Source organism: Numenius arquata, chromosome 4, assembly GCF_964106895.1.
Source record: "Numenius arquata chromosome 4, bNumArq3.hap1.1, whole genome shotgun sequence".
Lineage (NCBI taxonomy): Eukaryota > Metazoa > Chordata > Aves > Charadriiformes > Scolopacidae > Numenius > Numenius arquata.
The window spans coordinates 46,538,801-46,564,569 of record NC_133579.1 but is presented as its reverse complement, the minus strand read 5'-3'; the positions used below and the strand labels follow the sequence as shown (position 1 = coordinate 46,564,569).

The 25,769-nt window shown below is 38.4% G+C and overlaps 1 protein-coding gene across 2 annotated transcripts in view; it reads left to right on the top strand.

Annotated features, from left to right (window-relative positions):
- CTNND2 (catenin delta 2) overlaps positions 1-25,769 on the top strand; it is a 543,425-nt gene that overhangs the window by 436,087 nt on the left and 81,569 nt on the right. For both annotated transcript variants that reach the window (XM_074146739.1, XM_074146740.1), the window contains 3 exons: positions 7,475-7,592; positions 10,627-10,812; positions 22,015-22,188. In XM_074146739.1, the coding sequence (XP_074002840.1) occupies positions 7,475-7,592; positions 10,627-10,812; positions 22,015-22,188 (478 nt within the window). The remainder of the gene's footprint in view (positions 1-7,474; positions 7,593-10,626; positions 10,813-22,014; positions 22,189-25,769) is intronic.

Genomic DNA, 25,769 nt, shown 5'->3' with positions numbered 1-25,769 from the left:
GCGTATCTTATTTATTCCTGTGTCCACTACTTCTGTATTTTATTACGGTTTGTTGTAGTTTATAGCATTTTTCAGCATGCTGTTGTATTTACATTCTTCCAGTCCTGAGATACCAGGTGGTTATGGCACAGTCAGGTAACAGTGAACAGTTCAGACACTACAGTTAGAGATTAAATAAAGGCCTCCTAAGATCTGCAAAGTGCTACTGGCTGAGTACAGTGTGTGTTGAAGCAAAAGCGATGGTTGAATTATACTTGATACCTTCTTATTTGAATTCATACAACCTCGTACTTTTCAGTGGAAAAGGCAGCCATTCAAAAGTCTTAGAGTTGGCCAGTTTTTGTGCTCCCTCAGATAAGGAGAAAAATGAAAAGACTTGACTGGAAATAGAAGTCTCCTTTTCCTCATCCCTAGATTTGTTGCAGTCTCTGAGCATCTGTGAGCAGCTGTGTGGCGCTTAGCTGCTGGCTGGGGCCACCACACCACACCACGCCACACCACACCACATCACATCGTGCCACACCACGCCATGCCACACCACACCACGCTTGTGTGCAGTAGGTCTTTAATACATTTATATGTATTAATACTGCTTTGTTGTTCTGTTAATAATAATGCTTTGTTGTTCAAAGCATCTGATTAAATTCTGGGAAAGAATCGAGTTGGAAATGTTTTGATTCCAAACAGAGAAAAACATCTTTATGTTGACATCTTTAAACTGTTCCCATTATGATCTTCGGAGTCTGCACCACAGCAGCTTCTTCCCAAGGGCAGTAAGTGGCGTGGTATTTCAGCTCTTACGAACTGAATGAAGACTGGTCAAACTGACTCACCTCCTGCGGGTAATACATTAAAAGCGGGTATATGCATAAAGAGCTGAGCATTAATGAGTTTAGTGATTTTTATGGAGCCAGATGCTACATGTCAGAGAAATGAGATATCAAATCAGAAATTTACTGCAGGTAGGATTTTTTGTACCGTAATTTAAAACATTTCCTGAATACACTATACATAATTCTGTGCACAGTATATAAGTAGAAGTTGCACTTCAAATGAAAATACATAGTGTGGAGGTGGAGTTAGAAATATTTTTGTTTCTTTCAGATAAGGCTATGGTTCATTATACTATGAACTCTTACCATAAATATTTTATGTCATAAAATTTTGTTTGTTTTGTTTTAGGGAGACAATTTCTTTTGAGATGTTTATGGCAGTTTATGTTCTTTTTCTATCACATATCAAAACATACCAAAATAGCCAAAAAATGATGTTAGAAGTCAATTGCTTCACAGATCCCAAAGAGCGTTCATTAAAAACAGTGCATTTAGCCTAAGGATTGGACATGCAGAAGCACAGCAGTAAAAGCTACCTGTTGAGTGCTTGACTTGATAGGCTAATTGCTCTGATGTTTTGAAAATGAAAGGTATGGCTGAATAATCAAAGCTAAATCACATTGTCATAGCATTTGATAGAAAGGTTAATAACCAAGACTGTATCCACATTAGACTGTCAGATGTTTGTCTAATTGCAAAGTATGCTTTTAAAGTGAAGTCAGTACCTAAGAGATAAAGATCTGGGGCCAAATTCCTTGTTGATATAAATTGGTCTTGCTTCTTTAATTACAGTTGAGCTGTTCTAATTAATAGGAGAGAATTTGCCCCAAAACCTGTGTTATCATTAATCCACATGCAGGATCGATAAATTATTACTGCTGTGAAGACCAACTTATAGGTAAAGAGGGCTATAGCTGGTACTAAGAACATTTAGCAAGAAGAAATCTTGTTAATCTTGCTAATACTGCATTGAAGTGTACAAATCAGGCAAAATTGCAGGGAGGATCTGTGGCAGTGACTGAAAAATCTATTTTCATTTATTATTACTTCCAAACAATAAGCTGATTTTTTAGTCTCTAGAAGCCTAACTCACAGAGAATTGTAATAATGAAGATGAACCATCTTGTGTTTTCTTATTTTCTGTCTCGCTGCCTTGTCTAAATTTGTATGTTGTCTGAGAAATAGCTACTCTTATCTCCTAGTTTAGTTTTCAGCAGTAAGGGATGATTCAAAAAAGGCTTGGTGTACAAATAATGATAAAAAAATTAGAATTTGTCTAAAAGTTACAGTAGTAACTGTAGCTACTACAGTTAATCCATTTATGGTATGTCCAACGGCTGCACTGAAAACTTACAGATAAGCCAATGTGACTTAAGGTCTACTCCATTATGAAATGCCCATAAAATTGTATAGTTGTCAAGGGACTGCTGATGACTGAGCACACTTGGTGGATGTGTACATGGTGCTGGTTGCCTCTCTTTGCTGTCAGCGTTACTGTATTAGACCCTAGCAGCAAAGAGCCTGAATGCTCATAGAAACAGCTGGAAGTACACAGAAAATGTAATAGCTTTTACATAATCATCTGCTACATTGCAGACCAGCTCAAGAGAATCATCACCACTCACTGCAGCCTGTGATGGGACTGGAGCTGGAGATGCCAGCTTGCCACCAAGACGAGGCTCTGTCCCTGAAGAAGGATGCATAGTCAGTCAGACAGAAATAAAAATAGGCAGCATATAAGAGAATACATACAGAGGAGGCCAGTATCAAGGATTTTTAATTTTTTTTTTATGTATATACATGTTTTAAAGATGAATATTTACTTGCAGCTCAGTTATTTACTATTATCCTGAGGGCTTTTCCCTTGCTAGCTATCCTTAGGGAAGCATAAACGTGGTTCCTACATTAATGGAGTTTTCTGAATTCTTGGTTCATATAAACTTTTCTCCCTTTCTGTGAAAAAAAAAAAATGGTGGCTATCATAGCAAGTAGAAAGATGGAAAGGATTGAGGCTGTTCTGATTAGTTATTCTTACACAAAAGTTTTTGCAATAAAGCTATACTGGACACATCTGAATATTGGACACATCTGAAGTTTCATACCACAGTTAACTTCTGAGTTCCGCCTGGTTTAGGATATTCTCCTTCTTGTGGCTGTCCATTCTTATATCACATCACTCTGTAGCAAAAATGCTACATATAATAGATATTAAACATGCTTCCTCTTTTTATCATGGGACTTTAAGGCGGACCCATCTCAATTTCGTCTTTGCTAAATAGGAATAATTGGTTCTCAGCAATTATCCTACATGACTGCAGTGAGCTCTGCAGCCTGCAGACTTGTAGCTGATACAGGAAAGTGACCTGAGCATGCTCAGGGAGCACAGGTGCTTCTGTAAATTCTGTCTTTGAGATTTGTAGAACTGCCACTGGGAGTAATGTCAACAGCTCGCTTCCCGTATCCAGAGGAGCTGTGTGTCAGGACACTGGCTTTCTGGATGATCTTTCCGCAGGTGGACTTAGTTACCTTAGTCATAAGGATATTGCTCAAAGCCTCCCACAGTTTCTATGGGCATATGGAAAATGTCTCTAAAGAAGAAAGAAAGATGGTACCACCCATCTTCCCCAACCTCAAATCCCACCAATTATATTAAGTGCCAGAGTTGACAGGAATCGGGTATGTTTTGCACAATGTGTGCCTTTATACCACGCACTTTGTATCCATAGAGCATTGGATTGACACCCCTTATGTATGTTTGAAGGGTCATGCCTGCTGTTAGTTATCAGGTGGTGACATGATAGCTGTGACACATCTTCCCATAAAACGGAAGCTGGATTACAGTGGTTCTCTTTCCATTCCTAGATTATTAGCAAAATTGGTCTTCCATTTGTTCCGAAAACAGCACTTTGATGAACCATGGGCCTGAGCTCTTGCTCTGACTATCTGTTCTTGGTGCTCCTCTCCTGAGAAGGAGCTGTTTACATTAGCTGGTTTTTGGAGGTCTGAGTGGGACCTTCTGAGTAAACTGAGAGTTACTCTTCAGCACTCTGCATTCTTGGTATTCCTGTGTGACTGGATTCCATTTGAAATTAGTTTTACTGGTTTATGGAGGTCTAAAAGACTACTTGTCCTGTTAGATTCAAAATGTCAGCCTATATTTCACATACAACCTGTGACTAGAGTTTCCACAAAGTATCAAAAATCACAAGGTAATCAAGGTTCTCCTGGGCTGCCTTTATGATGGAAAATTATTTTTTTCCTGAAAACCTGCATTGTATCTCCATATCTTTTTTAAAAAATAGAAAACATGGTTTCACCTGTTTGGAGACCAACTCTGGAGAAATATGTGCTTACTTACTGGGACATTTTACCAGCAGTATATACTACTAATGCTCCAGTTTAAGGTTTGCACAATAACCTGTAAATTCACAAATGACAGATCATGTCTTACTCCCTGTCACACTGACAGCCACAGCATGTTCAAGTTAACGATGAGAAGTAAGAAAATTAAGATGGCAGCATATTTTCTTTGACAGCTCAAGTAATCTGGAACTTGCTTCTCTTTTGCAGAACTACATAGTCTGAACACATTGATATTAGAGACCTTCTGTGAATGATCTGAGTTAAAGATGCCTTCAACAGAGGTGAAATGGAAATAGTTAGATAATGGGATGTATTTTTTTTTAAATAATCAAATTATTATTTCTGCAAAAATGTTGATGCAAGATTTGGATTTGCCTTGTTTTTTAAGCTATTTCCCATGTAAATAAATATACCAAACCTGGGAGGGCTGTAGTAGCTATGAGTCAGTGCAGAAACTAGACAGAGACTTTTAAAAGAAAAGGAAAAGCAGTCATGGGAATTCAGTATATTCACCTCTTAATTACAAAAGCAACTGGAGCATAGTGGGGAAGGATGATAAACAGAAGAACTGAACTCGACAGCTCCTCCACACAGGGCAAAGAAATGCATTGTCTGTGCAAGATGTACCTCTAGTGTGTCTGTATTACTTTGCATAAAGGCCTCATATTCTTTGTTTGGCTGGAAATGAAAGAGGCAGACAGCTCTCAGCTCAGGGACTATAAGGTTGTCTGCATTGCTGTCTTGGTGAGGAGGAGTTTCTGGTGAACCTGGAGAGCAGCTGAGAGGCTGCCAGTCTCTGCAGGCTCTGGAGAGTCAAGATGACATGCCTTTGGCCATGCTAGAGAGAAGGAGAAATCACCTTGATGAAAAGATCAGGGAGAATGTGTCTCTGTTTCTACCAATGTATAAGCCTATATAAAGCTTGCACTCAGTATAGGTAACTGCAGAAAATGAAGAAGCCTGGGCACATTGTGTTAGTATAGACTGTTACATCTACTTCTGTTTAAAAGGATTCAGTAATATTTCAGCTTTTTTTTTTTGATAGTGGTTCAAGGAAAGGTGGTGTGCTGAGAATACTTCCTCAGCATCCTCCTGTTGTAATTTGTGCAGTTATTCTTTTAGGTCTGGATACAACTCTTTCTCTCTCTATCTCTAGCTTTATCTTTCTGGAGGGTGGGAGAGTAGAATTTCAGATAAAAGAAGTCCACTAATCCCCCTTGTCCTCACTGCCAACCCCCAATGCACTTTTCAGATCCACAATTGTGCTTTTCCTACGTGTGCTATCCATCAGGAATTTCAGGTGGAGCTGTTGCCTTTAATAAGGGGACAGTCCACTCAAAATACGCTTTAGGCAGAGTCCCCAGACCTCCAAATATAGGTCACGGGCACTGTTTTGGGAAAACCATGCACTATAATTTTACCTTCTGATTTCTATCACCTAAAGGGACATCAGAATATTTCCATCACTTCAGAAACAGAGACAATGGAAGACTTTTTCCAGTTGATGCTCTCTAGATCCCAGTTCCTGGATGACAGAAGAGGGTTTCCCCATGAACTGGAGGAAAACCCCTGATCTTCTGCTCTCATAGCAGCAGAGAGAGGGGGGAAGAGGCATGGAGTTCAGGGAGGAAAAGAAGAACAAGACAACACAAAAGTTGCAAGCCATTATGAAGGGGACACTTCTGATGTGTAATGTGGGGTGAACTGGGAAGTCTCAAGGAGAACAGAAAGCATGGATTTATGTGCTAGGAACATAAAGGAATTCATTCTAATGTTTCATTTGTCGGGCTGTCTCCAGAGGTGAAGGCAACAGTATTGAATTAATTGGGGCAGCTTGTGTGTGGGAGAGCAGAACTAATTAGGACTGTGTGGGGATGCAAGTATAGATGGAAAATCATGTGTGTTTAGGGAGCAGAATCAATTAGGAACCTGCATTGGAGGGGCTGGGGGACTGTCCAGTTATAAGACTATTTGATTAGGAAAACAGGTTGATGCTTCGAGGGAACAGAAATGCTTCTTTTCAGATGATAGGGAAGCAGAAGAGGATGAAGTAGGTAGAGCAAAGAAAGAATTTAAAGGAAACCTATCCTTAAGTCCTGTCACCTTCCTCCATCTAAAATTCATTCCCCCTCCCAGGAGTCTCATCCTTTTTCCTTCCTTAATGCGAAGGCAATTGAAAATAGCATAAGAGGAAGAAAATGCCTTTCCTTCTTCCCAAATCAAAGGGCCAATGGCCTCTTTTCCGTTTCCATACATTGGCATTAAGAACGTAGGGCTGGCATGCTCTTCTCTGTTCTTCCTTTGTATAAGTTTTAGTAGTGTGGAGAGAGGAGCTAAAGAGGAGTCACCTCAGCAGAAGGTTGTCTTCCCCTACGGTAGGAGACTATGTGAAAAGTTTTACCCCACTCCTGAGATTGCTAATTGACCCATTTCCAAATCCAGCAGCTCTGCAAATTTGAATGCAGTTTTTCTTAGGGAGACTTGATGTTAGCAAGTATAGATTCTATTTATATATGCTCATTCATACATATTTGTTTCTTTACATATCAATATTTAATCTTTATGATACATTATGTTATGCAGTAATTTTTTGTTTTAATTGTGTTTTTATAAATGTGTTCAGAAAGCCCTCTGGCCCTGTCTGAGGAACACAATTATTGTAACAAGCTGAGGTTTCACATTTTGTAATGTAAAACAACTTGTGAGTAACTACATAAAGAGAAGATTGAGGCATTAATGTTCTCTGAAAATGAGAGGGAAAAGGCAACACTCTTGTAAAATGAGAAGCAAGCAATACCAGGTGGTTTATGTTATGCTTTGATAATATTTTTCTCTCAGGTTAAGAGCCCTAACTACCGGGCTCTTCAAATCCTAGGAGATTTCTTTGGCAAAATCTCTAGATTTTTCAAAGCCTGATTTATATGTACATATGCACATTTTTAAAATGCTTTCTCACAAATGCAAAACCTGCTTTTGGAAAAAAAAAAAAAAGAAAAATTATCAGCCCTTCTCCAAATCCTAGTAGGTGTTGAGTCTCCCAGCTTAGGTGGGCGCATGCTGCTTGGTCTCTCAGCCCTTTCTTGTGGAGGACCTGATGACTTCCATTTGTTCCCCTCTGTGTTACATTTCCTGAGCTCATTCACAGCTGTCTTCATTATTCACAGCTCCGAACTGATGAAAGGAGAAAAGAACCCAAGTGTTCTTATCTGTGTGTTAATGGTGAGAGTGTTTGAGGAGGGGAGCTGTAGAGGTGGTAACCTTTTGCTGTTGCCTTCCAGGAATGTCAGCTCTGCTGGAGAGGAGGCCCGCCGAAGAATGAGGGAGTGTGATGGCCTGACGGATGCATTGCTGTACGTGATCCAGTCTGCTCTGGGGAGCAGTGAAATTGATAGTAAGGTTTGTCATCTTTGTCTTTTGAGGAGCAAGAAGTCCAGGTATTCAGGGTACATTAGAACTATAAAGTGAAAGGGTTAGTCTTTTTTTAAAAAACTGTATTGTGAGGGATGCCTTTGCAAAGCATAATTTAGCCCTTTTTTTTTTTTTTTTTCACTTCTGTTTAGCTGTGTATTTTTGTGTGCTAAGTGTTGGATTTGTGTCTACCTGTGTAGTGTGCACAGGTGTTTCATCCTCTCACTTGAATTATTAAGGGAGAAAATAGGATACTGATTTAAGAATAGCAAATATGTCACATTCCATGTAAACTCCCTTAAGTTGTTCTGCCAGGTTTACCTTAAAATTGATTTTCAGTACCCAGTATGAGACAGAGCTAATAACAGTGAGGTAGGCTTACAAGGCAAACAAACCCCCCAAAAATTGCACTATTAATAGGCATTTTTGCAGTAATCCCAACATTATTTCCTCTTTGGAGAGGACGAATGAATGCTTTCAATAACAACTGTTTTAAGATGTATTTTTATGTCAACTTTACTCCTCTGAAGTACTAGGATATGAACATGTTTCTCCAAAGGTGAAAGGCACTACCTAATTAAAAAGACTTCAAGCATTTACAAATTGAAGACTTGTAATATATTAAAGTATTCAAGAGAAAAAGAAAAAAGCTAGTTTCAAATACCCTTTGCTTTCAGTATATGGTGCTAAATTAATTACAGTTGTTGCCTTAGGGGAACCTTGGTCTATGTGCAAACTCTTTAAGGAGAGCTGTCTTTTGCATAGCAAAATTTTGCAGTCCACTGGGTTTGTATTTCCAAATCACTTTTTCATCTAGTTTCAAAAATGGTGCTATTATCACAAAAAAAACCCCAAAACTTCAAAATAAAGTTAATAAATGCTATTTTCCAACTGCCATGACAATTGGCCTTATTAGATAATTTTGTAATACTGTTAGTGACTAAAAACTGAAATACTGAAAAACGGATCCCTGTTCTTGCAGGCTCTGAAAGAGGGTGGGGGGCTTGCAAGCACACGCAGAGTTGTTGTTAAAGTCATTCCTCATGTTGGTGAAGTTAAGAGTACATAAATCTTAGCAGCATTACAAGCATCTTAGCAGCAATGTTTCATATAAATGTGTAGTAAGAAAAAGCTATGCTAATTCAAGTTAGAGTGTTTAAAATGACTAACTTGGACATGGTCACCAGACAAAGTTACTCTTCATAATTTTAGTTTGATCTATTAAAGTAGAAAGACTCCTGAACTCATATTTAGTCCCCTTATGATGAAACTGAAAAATATCTGTTGGCATGAGGAGTACAAGGACTCTTGAGAGTTCAAAGCTACAAGTCAAGGAGTGAAATCTGTTCAACTGCATGACTAGAGTCAGCTTTCTTGGCTTGTAGCGTTCACCCCAGTGAAGAAGGTGATGGTTGCATTTGAGCCTTGGAAGTTTGCTTATCAGTTTTTAGTTTGAGCTAACATTGTCCTTGCAGTGGACTCAGTTTATTTGTTTTCAACATAATAGTTTTCCCACCTAATTCTCATTATTTGTAAAAAGGGAAATTAAAATTCCCTAATCAACAAACACAAAGTTTCAACAGCATGCTATGGCTGTGCAGAAGTAAATATTAGCAAGAGTGAGTAAAATTCATATGTGGAAATCTTAATGAAAAGTAGAAGAGACAGCAAACTTTTTTGTTTTTTTTTTAAAGTAGGGTGACTACGAAGTCTGAAAAGCTTTCAGGTGTGAAAGGTACACTAAGAACACTTTCTAAACACACATATATTTCTACAAGTGTATATGTATTTGGCTGAAGATTTCAAATTAGTACAAGCATAATGTGAAATTTCATCTATGTTAAAAAAGAAATAAATATTCCTCTCTAGGTGAGTCTGTGTTCAATATCGCCTCTGGAACTTAATGTCATTGCAAAAATCGTGTGCCAAATGCATACCTGGCATAAACTCATACAGTGTATGAAAGTAAACGAATCCCCATCTGTTTGCCTCGCCGGTGAATATGGCAGAGCAAGACAAAGCTGAAAGCCTCACAGTCGTTCTGTTCTGGGTTAATGGAGCAACAGAAATAGGATGTAGCGAGTATTGTTTTTTACCTCCATGGAGCATTAGGAACAGTTGAAATAAATATAGATAGATACAGACTGGCTTTTTTAACCATGCTTCCCCTGCTTTGAGAAAATTAAGCTAATATCCTTATTAGGGATAGTCAAACCAAATTGAACAACCCAATGAGTAGGCTTCAAGTAAATCTAAGCTGAACATCTTTTATACTTGCAGAAGTTATGTTGAATTATCAGTGATTTTTCCTGCACTGGGTCATGCTCCATTTCTGGATTCCTGCCAGTATCTTCTACAGAAAGCACAAACTTTTAAGGGGACAAATGGATGAAAGGGAAAGGCTGTTCATAAGGTATCTGCAGCCTGGCTAGAAGCAGTAAAATCAGCGAGACTGAGATTTCTCGTCTTACTTCTGGGACTTGGGAAACATCATCTGTTCATGCTACACATACTTGTGAAATGGAACTCAGATCCCATTTTTCTGGTAATTTACATAGAATTGATGCCATAAAAAAGTTATTTCTGATTTTAAAAACAAACAAAACCAGACCCACAACCTACTGCCATTTTCTGTTTGTAGCATTTTCTTTTCACTGAGATGGGGGTTTACTGTCATTTCATTCTGTGTGTTCAGGTTCTCTTGCTTGCTTTTTACCTTGGCTTCTGTTTCACGTGGGGCTCCGGCATGACATTCAGAATGACAATAAAAAAAACCCCTCACAATAAAATATTGTCCAGACTACTTATTTCTTCCTTAAAAATTTCTAAATCTCTTAAGCTGTGGTAAGGGGGGGGAGCACTCAGAAATGAGCAGATAAGAATTTTGCTGGGAAAATGTATGTTCAGAGATCAATTACATTTTCTCTGCGTTGTATACAGGGTGAGCAAAGGAAGGATTTTAACTGTTTTCTGGTTTTGTTTTCTGTTGTCTTTGTTTGGGTTTTTTTGTCGCACTTTTCAGACCGTTGAAAACTGTGTGTGCATTTTGAGGAACCTCTCATACAGGCTAGCTGCAGAAACATCTCAGGGACAGCAGATGGGAACAGATGAACTTGATGGATTACTCTGTGGTGATGCCAATGGAAAAGATGCAGAGAGTTCAGGGTGCTGGGGAAAGAAGAAGAAGAAAAAGAAATCACAAGATCAGGTAATGAAAGTTACTTGCAGCTGTGTTGTGAGTAGTTGAAGTGCCCATCATTTAAAATATGAATAATAAATGCACTCTATTAGAAATAAAGTGCATGATGCATAATACACAAAACTTGCCTTTGTTAATTAGAGCTTAGAGCAGAGTATGGCTCTAGAGTAACGAAAGGAAATATGTTTGCTTGAGAAAGTTGCACATTACGTGGTGGCACCTGGAAACTGTAGTCACAGGTATGCTGTGAACACCATAAATATTGTAAACTGTTCAGCCTATTAAAGGAAGCCGTTTATAATGAAAAGTGTAAATCTTAACATTCAGATGTAATCTGCATATACTTTACATTACTCCCACACAGCCGTGTGTGTAGAGAGGCCTTGAGTCAAGCAAATATCAGGCTTATATTTGTATTCTTACTTGCTTCAAAGTTAGTCTTGTACTCTGCCACTGTGTGCTGAGAGAAAACTATACAGGGCTGAATCAGGCAATATCGATGAATGCCAAAAAATCATGCATGTTTTGGTGTATTTAATGTCTTTACCAAGCAAAGATTGAGAAATACAGTCTTGATAGTTTCCTCAAGTTATTTGAGGTGCTGTGGGTTTTTATTTTAGGTGGGTTGCCTTTGGTAGTCTATTTATCCCCTTGTTTTCCCATAACAATTTAAAATTTGGGGAATGGTGACAATGATATTATGGAGGAAAACATTGTTGTAGCAGTACACATACTAAATAGCAATGCGAATGACTACTGATTTATGAACTTTTTTCAAATGACCTGTGCTGGTAGCGTGTTATTCCCCATCTCTTCCTAGACTTAATATTTTCCATTGCCATTTATTTTTGTTTCAGATTGCTGAAAGGAAATATTAATTTGAGTAAGCACTTAGGTGCACAAGGTATTTGAATAAATGATGTAAACCAGGATTGAAAATATTCCTGAGTTCATAAAGGCAAATTGTGTTAATGTGGAAAAGTTGTAGGAACATTAACAAGCTAAGATTCGGGTACTGAAAAATGCAGTGCTTATGACTGGTAAGACTTTAATTTTACCTACTCTTCTACTTAAACATTGCAGTCATTGGATAACTCAAATTTATTACAGGCTTTTGTTGGGATTCCTGTGTTAGGCTACAGCAAGATTAAAAAGTGCCAACGCAATCTAATTTTACCCCATAAAAGGTTATCATTTCTGTTCTTGAATTAATGGTTCCCACACACTACACTCACAGTTATTCAAAGTACAGGAACAAAAATAGCATGTCTGGATATGAATGGGTCATGTTGCAACTTGCCTTTCTCTTTTGATGCTCTGTTTACCAACACACACGTGTGCACACACACACAGAGTATATAAAGTCTTTTTTAACTCTTCCTTTTATATTCCTTCTGTGATTTCTGGATCTTGGGTTCATACTTTTAACTCTGTACCACTGACTGTTTCATTGTTCCTGTCAGACTTCTCTGTTCTTTAAAGGTTCCCAATAAAAGATCTTTCTCTTCCTCCAGGCCAAAGAACTAATCTCTTTTGGCTGATTTCCTTTGCAATATATGTGCTTCTGCCTGCTCTTAGATATCTTTTGTCTGTTTCTATGATCATTCATTATCAGGATGCAGCATGGTAAAGGTCTCTTCAGATCTGCTTGTGTTTGTCTAATGGAAGAGTTTAACATAATTTTTAAAATCCAAAGAAAATTAAAACTATGCACATATTTTCAGGTTTATGTTCACTAGGCTTTTCTGTGGCAAGAAAATAAATTTACTTTTTCCAGAACTAATCTTGTGGTGCTCTTTCTTACAAGCATTAGAAATATTTTTCTAATGATTTTTCTTCTTTTCATCTCCTTTCCTTTAAATCTGGACAGCCTACCCCATTTTGCAATATACCAGTTCTCACCTCTGGCTATTACTCAGTTCGGGAGTTTAAAGAAGCCTTGTGAGCCTTTTGTAGAGCACGTTATTCTCACTCCATGATCCTTGGCTGTTGTCGACCATTCCAAACGGTTTAAAATATGTTATCAAGTTAACTAGAATGCGACTAAAACCAAGTGTGACTCAGCTCTATCAGCAAGATCACAATGCCAGAAACAGCTCTCCCAAATGGAAAAGACAAACAGAATGTTTTTCATGTAACCATGCCTTTATATTAACAGCATAGAGCTTGACCCCCAACTCAAACCAGGGTAAGCGTAAAGGAAATTTTTGTCTGTTTATCTTGCAAAACTGAGCACACAACTATATTCAGTTAGTTTGCTTTCTGTAAACCACCCAGTCCAATTATGGGGGGAAAAAAAAGTTCTTTCTGCTTCTTTGGCTCCATCATTTTGTTGCAGTTTGTCAGGACCTCAGTATCTTCATTACTACTGAAAAGTAGGACTAACTGGAAACCCAGATCTTTTTCTTTTTCTGGACTGTGTAACAGTCAGGAATATTCTGTTTCTGTTTCTCTGTGTGTCAAGAAAGATCAGTACTCTTGGGTGTTTTGTTGCGGTTATTATTTTCTAGGCAAGAGTCCTTAACAACAGGATCATCTTATGTTCCTCAGCTTAGTCAGAATTCACCCATCGAAAGTAAGCTTGTCAACACTTTCTGCAGCTTGCAGAAGAAAGTTTTCACGTGTCCTTTCACCATACATCATCTCCCTATGTGCTGACTGCTGCCCTCTGTATTACACATGTACGTGTTCTTTTACGATAATCTCATCGTTTCTCTGCAAGACTTTTAAATCTTTCCAGGTAATGCCTTTCGTAATCTCTTTTCAATTGCAGTGCTTAAGCTGTTACCTGCTGCTTGTTCTGTCCCTCAGAACAGATCTCCTGCTCTTCTCAGGATGCTATTTTTAGAGTGCTCATTCCTTTAAGTGCCTCAGCAGGGAAGCTTTTATCCTCTGAAATATCTTATAATGTAGTTCTGAAGATCGTGCTCATGGTGGACAGTGTTTTGCATGTAAATAACCAAGGCGTACCTCTGGACATACCTACGAAGATTCCATATGTAATGATGTACAACATCTGAAACACTGAAAGTGCTGCACACCACCACAGATTTGGAACCTGTGGAAAGAAACCTCAAAGAAATGGAAGAAAATAAAGATATAAAAGTAGTTGGTTACGCAGATGCCCCATGAAGAGACAGTGTTGAGCTTCAGGCAATTTTTAATAGATTGATCACACTAGACTATACAAACGTAGTTACATATCAGAAAAGTTCTTCACAAATGTAAAGACAAGTCTTTCCTTAGGCTCCTTAATATTGTCATTTACAGATACACAAAGTGGAGTTCAGCCCAGTATTAATACACCAGTTGTTTACCTGTGTGATTCCTTTAATACTTGTTAGTTTTGCTTGTCCTGTCAGGCAAAGCACAGGGCACAGACACATCTCTTCAGAGTTGTAGTTGTGACACCTTAGTGCAGTGGACTAGTTTCCAGTTCTGCAGCCTGCTACGTTTTATGTAGCATCCCAGAAACTATGTGTTGACGTTATAGGTATTGTTCTTTTTAGGCAGTGCCACGGGGTTCTCGTATAATGAAATTGACTGTTTCAGTCTTCCTCAGAAGATGAGGTTCACAAAACAGTGTGGGGAAAAAATGTTCAGATTTAAATGAATATAATTGTGGAATTTTCCTTTTACTTTCTCATTGGTTTTTCTCCATAAAGAAAATAGAAGTTAATTTCTTTATTTTATGATTTAGGAAACAATTATCATTATTTCTCTAGGTTATATTTCAGTTGTAGTTGCACGTAAGTTTCTTGAGGAGAAGAACGGAACTGAACAGTAATATCAAAAGTGCTTTTCTTTGAAAGGCCTTTCGAGAACAAATTGGAATATATTTTTTCTTTATTGACATCAGTTGCCTATACCAATGGCAACTTCTCCTCATCTTGAAATCAAATAAGTGATGTTTTGTTGTTCAGTTCATAGTTAAGACTAATGTGACCTTTCAAATGACTTTACTTAAAAAGTTCCCTTAGGATCACAGTTTCCCTGTTTCAGAATAAAGGTGGGTTTTGTTAGAAGAGCCCCCAATCCTACCTCTGGCTCTTTACCAGGGCTCAGACAGGTACCTGAAGTGTTTGCTTTGTCACTCAAGTTTAATGCCTGAAGAAACCCAAAACTTCTGAAGATTTGAAATAAAAACCAGATGTAGCATTGGTATTATCTACGGAAAAACAGAAAGCAAAACTTCTATAAAGGCTTCAGGAAAGGTAAATGTGACTCACCAGTCTTCATTTCTGTCTCAGATCCCAAGGACTGTAGTTCCCTGCCATCGCTGTTCGTTATATTCTCTCTGTTGCTTAGCTGTTATCAGCTGTTACTGACCCTTCATCCCACAAAGCTCCCAAGCTGTAGAGGCCTTCATCTCCAACTAGAACATTGTAGATGTCGACCTCTCTACCTTGTATGATGTCACTTTTCCCCTGGAATGGATTTTTCCACTTTGGAAAATTTTGTCACTGCTGTTGTTATTCTCACTGCTGCCAGCGGGTTTATTCTTCAAGCTGTATAAGAAACAAAGATTAGGACAAAAAGCAGTGTCCTGGTTTCAGCTGGAATAGAGCACTTTTTTTTTTTTCCTAGTAGCTTCTATGTTTTGGATTTAGTATAAGAATAATGCTGATAACACATATTGTTTTAGTAGTTGCTAAGTGATGTTTTCGTTAGTCAAGAACTTTTTCAGCTTCCCAGAAAGGCTGAGAGGAAGCATAGACAGGACAAGCTGGCCAAAGGAATATTCCATGCCATACCATAGATGTCATGCTTGGTATATAAATAGGGGTTGGCTGGGGGGGTGGGAATCCACAATCGCTGCTCGGGATGGGATGGGCAGTCAATCATCAGGTGGTGTTGTATCGCTTTATTCTCTATATTCTCTTGCCATTATTATTATAATTACTGTTCTTTTCCTCTTCTGTTCCTGTTCTATTAAACTGTCTTTACGTCAACCCATGAAGGTTTTTTTCCCCTCTCCTTTCGTCCCGCTTCTCCCTACCCCACTGAGGGAGGGAGGAGTGAGCAAGTGACTGCACGGTCCTAGTTGCTGGCTGGGGTTAAACCATAACAAGAAATTAAGGAAAATTACTTGTACAGTCCAATTTCAGTAAAAGAGCCAGGGAGTTGTCATTAATCCTTATTTTATTTCTTGTTACGCAGCCCATTATATACACGTGGCACTATTTTCATCTCTTTTCCTTTCTTCACAAAGAAGAAACAGGCTGACTCCTTGGCTTCACACTCCCCTCGAGTTCCCGATCTGTGATCGTTCTTGTCAGCCCAGAATCTAGCCCAAAATCTGATTTTTGATTGGAAGTGGCACTCTTGAAATGAGCCTGACCTTCTCTTTCACCTTCTGTCAGGAGCCTTAAGGTATAACAGCAACACTTCAAGTCATATATCATTATGAATTGACTGGCACACCTCTTTAGCATGCTGGCTAAATGGGCTGTAAATTCTTCTATCCAGGTGAAATAGGAGGCTTAAGGCAATAATATTTCAAAAAGAATAAAAAATCAAGCTGTCAGATATGCTTTTTCATGTGGTAAGACCACTATTTTACCAAGTATATTCCAATATTCTACCAAGCCATACCAAATTAATAAGCACAGAAACTGAAAAATGGTGGTTGCTCCTGGGTTTAGCTAGTAATCTAAACTGGGATTAGGGATGAAAGACTGTGTTGCCAGTATGTTCTGCTCAGGGAGGGTATTATTTCCACTTGTTGCTTCCTTATCTTGCACACGGTGGTTATGTCAAGTATTGATTAGCAAGAAATCAACTATCTTGAGCAGTTCTTTTCAGATCTTCTTAGCAAACACTTCTAAACTCTTGCTTGCCTACACAGAAGCATCTCATATACCCTAGGAATCTCTCGGTATCATGTATAACCAAATTGGTTTTGAAGTCAAAACTACAGGTTTATTAAGTATAATGTGCATTTGTCAATTTGTGGAATATAGTGCTAAGCCCATTCGCTTCAGCTTCCTATGGAGAGGAGAGGGGTGAGGAGAAGGAGGTGTAGTGAGATACCAAAAATTGTTGTCCTTGGATTGAACTCCATCCTGTTTTATTTGAGAAATGTCTGGTTTTAAGCAAAGACTAAATGCACAAATTGAATGATTTTTTTTTTTCTTAGCCAAGTGTAATAATGTTAAAAAGTTGAATAAAGGCATTGACAATTATTTTGAGAATGTAATATATAATCTGAAGTAAAATTTACATTTATTCATATCTCAGATTAGTAATAAAGATTCAAAACACTGGAATGTTTTGAAAGCATTCTGAACACCTTTCCCAAAATTGTAAACATTGTTGCATCAAATTGGGGAGGTTACCCTTATTTATGCGATAAACTATCCGAAAATTGTCTGGTTTTGGTGGGACTACGTGTTGCTGGACCACAGCAGCTCTGCCTTCTCCCACCCTACTCCTGTAGTCTCTGTGCTAGTGGACACCTTCATTTATATTCACTACCTTTCTTTAGGTCTGGATGCCTAAACTGAAATTTGACTTGATTTAAATAGTGGCATTCCTGCCTCTGTTGTAGCAGCTGCATGCATTCCCATCACCACTGAAAGCAAACTCTGTGATTTAGATGAATTTTTGTTGCTTTAGATTTCTGCTCTTGACAGCATTGGCCAATACATCTCTTGGACAAAGGCTTCCAAAAGAGGTTGTTGACATGCCCAGGGACAGCTGGCATAGACTGCCACAGCCACTAAGATATCCAGGGTGAGAAATCATTGTCCTCTTGGGGGGGCTGTTAGTTTAAAGTCATTTAGTCATTTCTGGGTTTTGTTTGAGTTTTTTCCTAGACTTTCTTTTTTTTTTAGTAGTGGTATTTTGCACAGACAGGGGAAAGAAAAATACTGATGTTTAATTAATGAAAATAAAACACTGTTTTTGGAAAACCTGTCATCATGTGATACTCCTTAATAACAAACACCTGAGGTTGTTAGTACCAAACTCGAGGTTGTTAGTACCAAAACCAAAATATGGAGAGCATACTTCCTTACTGAGTTGAGGCCTTCCCTGGTAACCAGTACAATTACACTGTAAGCATGGATTTGCTTTCATTAAAATGAGAAAGAAGGTGGTAGATAATCTGTTGTGTGGCACAGGGGAGCAGCTTGATGAGTGATCTTTTCTCCTCTCAAAGTTCCTTAGTAGCGTGAAAACTTTGGAAACTTTATTAGAGTAGTCTTATTCTAAAAAGTCTGTTGTTCTTAAAGATCTTTGTATTCAGCTTTTTATTCTTCTTGACTTTCATCCTTTCTTTGCGCTGATTTCAGGAAATGAGAGATTTGTATCTCGCCCACGCAACAAACAGTTTGTCAGCTTCAGCCACAATATATGTGGGTAATTTCAGCTGAAGGAGGGAAGCCTGGAAGGAATATTTGTTTATGACTTTTTTTTTTTTCCTCCTTAGCATAAGCTAGGAAGAGTAATTGCATGCAGTCGTCCTCTTTTTCAGAGGCTCCTAATACACCCACAGCCTATCTCAGACCTTACCGATCATTCCTCATGGTCTGCAGCAATACAGTAACTGTTCCAGTAATTCACTAGCACGCTGCTTTGGCTCATTAACATTGAGCAATGTGAACTACTAAGCAACTTCTGCTATGCCTTAGCCACCACTTGAGAAAATGGACTGAAATATAGTTTGGGGGGGAAATATTTTTTTTGCTTATGCAACAGATGTTTATATTTATGAAATGCAAAATAAATGGGGGAATATCAGGAAAATCTCATTTACAAAAGCTTCTTTTCTGACTTTTATCAGTCCTGCATGCCCTGCAACCATTGGGCTGCAGGCACTGGTCTCAACTATGTGGAAGATGCCAGAAGTCTTTAAGCCCTTCAGCGAAGGGTAAACTGAGATAAAACATGCAGGGGCAGAGAGGAGCTGCAATATGGGAGACAGGGAGTGCATGCCAGGTCATAGAATCATAGAATGGTTAGAGTTGGAAGGGACCTTAAAGATCATTGAGTTCCAACCCCCTGCCACGGGCAGGGACACCTCCCACTAGACCAGGTCGCTCAAAGCCCCATCCAGCCCAGCCTTGAATGCTTCCAGGGATGGGGCATCCACAACTTCCCTGGGCAACCTGTTCCAGTGTCTCACCACCCTCACAGTAAAGAATTTCTTCCTAATATCTAATCTAAATCTACCTTCTTTAAGTTTAAAACCATTACCCCTCATTCTATCGCAACACTCCCTGATAAAGAGTCCCTCCCCATCTCTCCTGTAGGCCCCCCTTAAGTATTGGGAGGCCGCTATAAGATCTTCCTGAAGCCTTCTCTTCTTCGTGCTGAACAACTCCAACTCTCTCAGCCTCTCCTCATAGGAGAGGTGTTCCACCCCTCTAATCATCTTTGTGGTCCTCCTCTGGACTCGCTCCAGCATGGTCCATGTAGTGGTTGCTCGTGCCCTCTACATCCCAGAAAATGCTACAATTCTGTCACCCTTTGTTGCACAACCTTGAAGAGGCTGCCGTAGTTACAGTATGTGTGTTATGCATGGTTGGCAGTGACACACTCCTTATGCATGTCACTCAGCTGCTCTGGGTGCACACACTACATCTGAAGAACAGCGCAGGACATTATCCAATGTCACTGGATTTACTGCGCCTTCACTGCAGATGTGGGTGCAGTACCAAAAATTTCCATCACCCTTACAAGGACCCTGAGGCATCACAGTGACTTGAGAAAAACATCTTCCCCCACAGTTGGTGATAAATTAATACAATCATGTGCTAAAAGTGAGTAGCAAGAAGGGCAGGGAAATGCAGTAATTTGTCTCACATTTTTTTTCAAACATTTTCTCATTACTGGGGAGAATGGCAAAACCACATTAAATATTAATTTATCTGCAAGTATCATTTCTAGTGCTTTATAAGTACCAGCACAGCATGAACATGTATACAGCTCTATTTATATTAGCTGATTTTCAGCAGTCTTTGGGATTGTAAATACCTGAGGTTTTTTAAAAAGTTACATCCCCACATGTGCACAAAAAATGCATTGGGTTAATCTGATTTATTTGATATATGTACTTTGTGAAATAATATAATAAGTACCCTGTGCAAACACTGTTCAATTGCATGATGTGTCCATAATTTGTGCAAATTGGAATGAGACGGATGAAGTCCTGAATTTGTGCCCTTTGACATCACAAGTCATTCATTAGTGGACTTACTAAGGTAGAAAGCCTAAATCTGGTGTGAGGTCAGGTTTGACCTGTAAGTTATGTTTCTCATTTGTTTTCAAAAAAATTCTGCCAGCACAAATGATTGAATTCTGAGAGTTAAAATAAGAAGCAGGTTTTAATGTATTTTTTATGAGCTGACGAGAAGTCATTTCTGGCAAGGATGGTGATTTATATGGAGAAAAAAGGAGAACTGAGTCACATGCAGTGAAATCAACATATTGGTTTAAAGGCAAAAATGTATTAAAAAATTCAAAGGCACAGCCCTACAATAGTGTCATTTAAAGGGATTGTTTCTCTAGAAGGCAATTTTCCTGCAGTTTCTCAGCCGCCACTGGGGATTGCTGTTCAGTTCTTTTAAACTCTGGTAACTTTTGTCCAGTGCAGTGAGTTTCATATCTGAACAGCTTTCTAGTTTTCAGTAACTGCTCATGTGTATTAAATGGTCCCACTAGCTTTCAACTTTGCGGTTTGTTTTGGTTTAATTTAGAAAAAAACGGGAGTTGGACTAGATGATCTTTATGGTCCCTTCCAACTCTAAAAAATTCAGTGAAATTCAGTGAAAAAATAGAATTTTGCATTCTTAATGGTAGTAATCTAGCAAAACCTTGTTAAAATTAAATTATGTTAGTTGTTATTAGATAAGACTTGGTTGATTGTCCCTTAAACTATGTGTAGATTTTTAAAGTTAGCTTAAATAAAATGATGGTTGATATTTCCTGAAAACGAGAGATTCTAGGTCTTTCCGAGTGCACGTTGTGTTGTTTGACTTATAACTAGTTAAATTAACTTTTGCAGATCTAAGCAAGGAATTAATTTGGCTTGTGCTATCTTTGTATGCCTTGTAGATGTTTAATGTTATGATACACATTTTTTATCTACATAATCACAGTAAGCTATAACCCAAGCTATGAAAAGGTTTACTTTGTATCATATCGTGCAATCTGGACATGTCAGAGGTGTTAGAAAAGAGATTGTATTAAAATGTCGAGGCTTGTTCCTAACAGTGGTATTAAGGCTATGAATTTTCTAAATCCCTTTATCAGTACAAAGCAAAGCAAAGTATACATTGCATGTATAGATAGAAATCACATTTAAAATTTCATTAAAAGTGCATTCCACACCTTGCTTTTGTTTAAAAAAACCCCCAAAAAGTCCTTCAATTTCCTTCTTTTAAGATGTTTCAGGCTTAGGTGCAAGTATTGTGCGTTCCACTGGAGAAGTGAATCACAGTTCTCCTGGAATAAAGTTGCTCTTTCTGGTAAAAGTGGGGTCTGTGTAATAACCTGCTTGTTGTCCAGGTTTTAGTATCACCCATTTTGGATATCAGACTAGGGTTATTTTCATGGCAAAACTCCCCTGTATGCGGTGAAAAAGAGAGAGTCTGTTTTACAAGATGTGGTTCTACTGTCTACATCGGAGTCTCAGACCGCATGGCTGGCTGGCTGTATGGCCAAACGCCTCCAGCGCTCGCAAAGTGTGAAGCCAGAAGAAGTTGTGCAGTTGAGGAAGACTTGTCACACTTGGGCCCTTCAGGGGATGGAGGCTCATAGCCTTGAGGGATTTTGTTTTTCACAGTAGTGTTTCGTGGTGGTGTTGTTTCCCTCATGAAAAGAGAGAGAATGCAGAAAACTGAGCAGGATGGGAAAAAGGAAAATCTCTTCTTCCCATTCAAGTTCTAAATTTGCCTCTTAAGATAAGTTCACATTCACTGGGCTTCTGTTGCCATCCAAAAAGATAAATGCAGTGAAAAGTGGCTTTGTTATGTCACCTAGCTAAAACACTGTGATTTCTGCCAATGCTACAGCTCTTCTGTAAGGAGTGCTGAGTAGGAAATTTGGGTTCTCTACGAAGAATCATATGATATGCTAAAATTGAGAATGGCTGTTTGCAGGCAGATGCCTTCACGCACGCACACATAGATGTTAAAACTTCAACTGAGGGAATTCTCAAGTATTTTACTGTTCCTTGCTAACAATCTGGTTTCTACCTTCCAACAGTGGGATGGTGTAGGACCTCTCCCAGACTGTGCAGAACCACCCAAAGGAATCCAGATGCTGTGGCACCCTTCAATAGTCAAACCCTACCTCACACTTCTTTCTGAGTGCTCAAATCCAGACACGCTGGAGGGGGCAGCAGGGGCACTGCAGAACTTGGCTGCTGGGAGTTGGAAGGTAGGAATATTAACCATCTTTCTTTTTCAATTCTGAAAAAACCCTACAGATGACAACAAATTGGTGAAATAAATGTTTCTGAATGCTCCTGGTAGTGGAATAACCTGTTTTCACAGAACTATCTGCAGTCAAATTTGAGGTAGTATTTTAACTCCTCTGAATTGATACAAATAGTCATATCATCACAAAAGTCGGCATACAGCAGTGAAAATCACATTGGTCAAGTCAAGTATGAAAAATTGCTGCTGAAAACCAATATCCAAATGAGGAGAAGCAGCTTCTTTATGAATCTGGGTGACAGAGCCATGAAAAATGAGCCAAAAATATCACCAGTGACAATCAAATGAAAGCATATTGTTTTGTTACTGCAGAAACTGGTTGACATTCTGTCTCTTAGAGAAGCCAGGCAAGAGCAGAGCAAGATATAAATGGTGTGACACCAACACAACTAATCTTACCATCTACTTTTTTAAAAAATAAGACATTATTAAAATACGTCAACAATATGATTAAAGATGTACAATGAGCAAGGAAATGCTCAATCAAGGCACTCTATTCCAGCTACTTTTCAATTATATTTAAAAGATCCATTTTTCTCCCTTGTATTGTTTGCAGTGAATTGAGAAAAAATTTAAGAACTCAATTTATTAGATTTTGAAAATATTTCTAAATTTAGAGCAAATCAATACAATTCAAGATTACAGTTGAGCCTGGTTTACTTTTTAGGGCATTCCTTCATTGCTTTCCTGATGGTAAACTGGCTTGATTGGGTGAAAGTGCGTACTATCTAAGCCTATTGTATAATTATAATGCATTGATTTTAAATTAGCTCTCAGTGGGTATTTTTCTCATTTATTGTGAAAACATGCACGTATGGGGAAATGCAGTTATCAAAGTTAAGTCTCAGAAGGTATCCTGTTTGGTTTTAAGCAGTTGGGCATTCATGTGATATGTAAATACCAATTTAATTAGGCATTCATTTTAAAATGCTAGCCCTGACGCTAATAAATTGGTATTTTTTTAATATAAAGTTTTATTGGAAGTTGAGTTGGCACATTCAGTAGATCTTCAGAGGCATGTGATCTTTTTTGAGTACTGTGTTCCAAATCACAGAATCACAGAATGATGCTTTTGACTATTATGTTCAATGACATATGGAATAAATGACAAAAATCACTGGACAGATACTTTGTTCTACGAAGTGCTACGTATATGCTGTGCCTGAAAATCATTATAGTTTTATTATTCTCATATTGTAGACCACATCAGATTGTGTAATCCTGGCACAGAAACACGATAAATGTGCTTTATCCATCTGGGAATGGGTGTAGCCCTGGCCCAAATGAGAAAACAGTGCATGCATATTTGCCAGGACTAATAGGAGTGCTAAAATCCAAGTGGTGCCCCTTCTCCCATTTCTAATAAATCTGTATACTTGTCATCCTTTAGTTGGCAGAAGTGTACAAGGAGAGGAAGAAAGGCTCTGCCCAGCTCTTTGGCAAGTGCCGGGTTAGAAAAACTGATTTGAACTTTAATACCATCCGCACTGATACCATGGGAAAAGCTCAGTTGTTCTTACGTTGCTCTATTTTTCTCAAGATTCACCAATTCCATTACAAGTGATGTGCAGACACACAATGAATATCCTTAATTTCACATGTCATACTAGCCATTTTTGTGAGGGGAATAATCCTCTTTGGGGATTACATAAGCATTGATGTTTCCACCTTTTGACCTCTCTTTTCTAATGCTGCAGTCTTCTGGATATAAAATGGCCGAAATAAAAGATAGAAAATTCTTAAAAGAAGAGGTTATTCCTAAGGGAGGTTTTCATTTTTTTTAGTTCGTCCAAGAAATTGTAATTGTATAAAGAATAGGAAAAGATTATTTTTTATTATTTGAAATCTTTCAAGAAGAACTTTAAGATGGACTGAAAGAGAGAAAAAGAGCAAACGTTTTTAAAATAAATAATGTTGCTATTAATATTAATAACAATTGTGGGGTTTTTTTATAATTAGTATTATTTTAATGCTAGAAGAAACCCAGGATATATGAGGCAGTCAGTGCATCAGGCATGCTCACACACTCCTGAAGATACAGTCTCTTCTGGAAAAAAAATACAGTGCAGTTGATATACTTGCATAATTCTTTCCTAGCTGTTTCACCCTTTTGGTTTCTCAGGTATAAAGCTGTCTAATCCTCTTCGGTGACTGAGTGACCACTTTTAACACAGGCGGTGCTTAACCAATGCCATTATGAAGGCAAAGTGAGCAGATAAAAGGAAGCCTGAATAATTTTTTAAAAAATAAAAAAACATGAAGAGGATTTAGATAAATGTCTGCCACTAGAATTAACAGATAATATGTGTCTAAATACCCTAGACTGCTTTTGAAAATTTCAAACACAAAAAGGAAGCAGCAGTACATAGCTTTAAGGATTAATAGCTGAGAGAGGCTGGAAGTTTTCGTTATTTCAGGGAATATAGTTTCTCATTGATACAAACACATAAAATCAACACATGCACATAATAAACCTTAATCTGTAGGATATTTTAGGACTGTTTCGGTTGCAGAAATTCCTTCTAAAACCAAATGCTAACCAAAAAAGAAAAAAGTGTGACATACATATATTTTATACATATAATTTTTCTATGTCAAGATAAAACATTTTTGACCAAAGTCTTGCCATATATTACCCATCTGCAAAGTAAACTTGTCTTTTTTGACTGTGCAATTATTACCAAGGCAATCTGTAATAAATCAAAAAAGGAGCATATTCGTGACAAATACATTAACAAGTCCAAATGAAAGTTTACCAATAAAACAGGATACTGGTCTGCGGTATGAGGAAAGATATTTTCAAAGCAAAAATTCAGCCTGGGATAGATTACCTCTGAGTATCTTGACTTCGATGTATCTTCTGCTTCTGAAAAAGAGATTGACAGCTTATATATGAAGCAGAACTCGTTTTGGAAGGGGCTGTTTCAGATGAATGTGGAAGTTTGTTCATCTCGCTCTTCTGCACCAAGACGTCCTTACACAAGGAGGATGCTGGTATTGGAATCTGAAGGAAGCAAACCCATTCCTTTCATGGAAGAACACGTGTATCCTCACGGATCTCTCTTTTTTGTTCATGTACTTAACTTAATGCATCTATTCATAAAATGAATGGCCCTTTTGGAGTAACATATAGGGACACATCTAAATATGTATGCTTTGGGGGGAAAATTGACAAAGTGTTCCACATCACTGCCAGGATACCACTTTGCTTAAGACCTGACTACTGCTTTGCGCAGTGGCCTATGACACTGGCAGTTGGTCACTGCATGTCCCCCTCCTGAGGGGGCTGATGGCCACCAACAGTGCGTACTCTGAGTGCGCATGAAGCCTGACAGCCTGCAGGTCAGGTTGCCAGCACTGTACGTGCATGCACCTACCCCTTTCTGCAGAACTCAGTTGCTCCCTGGGGCTGGGTGGGTTTCTGTTTGAGGGGACTCATTGCTTCCCAAGATATTTTTTCCCATCAAATCATAACCAGGGTAATTTCACTGTGTCTTAAACTTCTTAAGGCAGAAGGAGCAA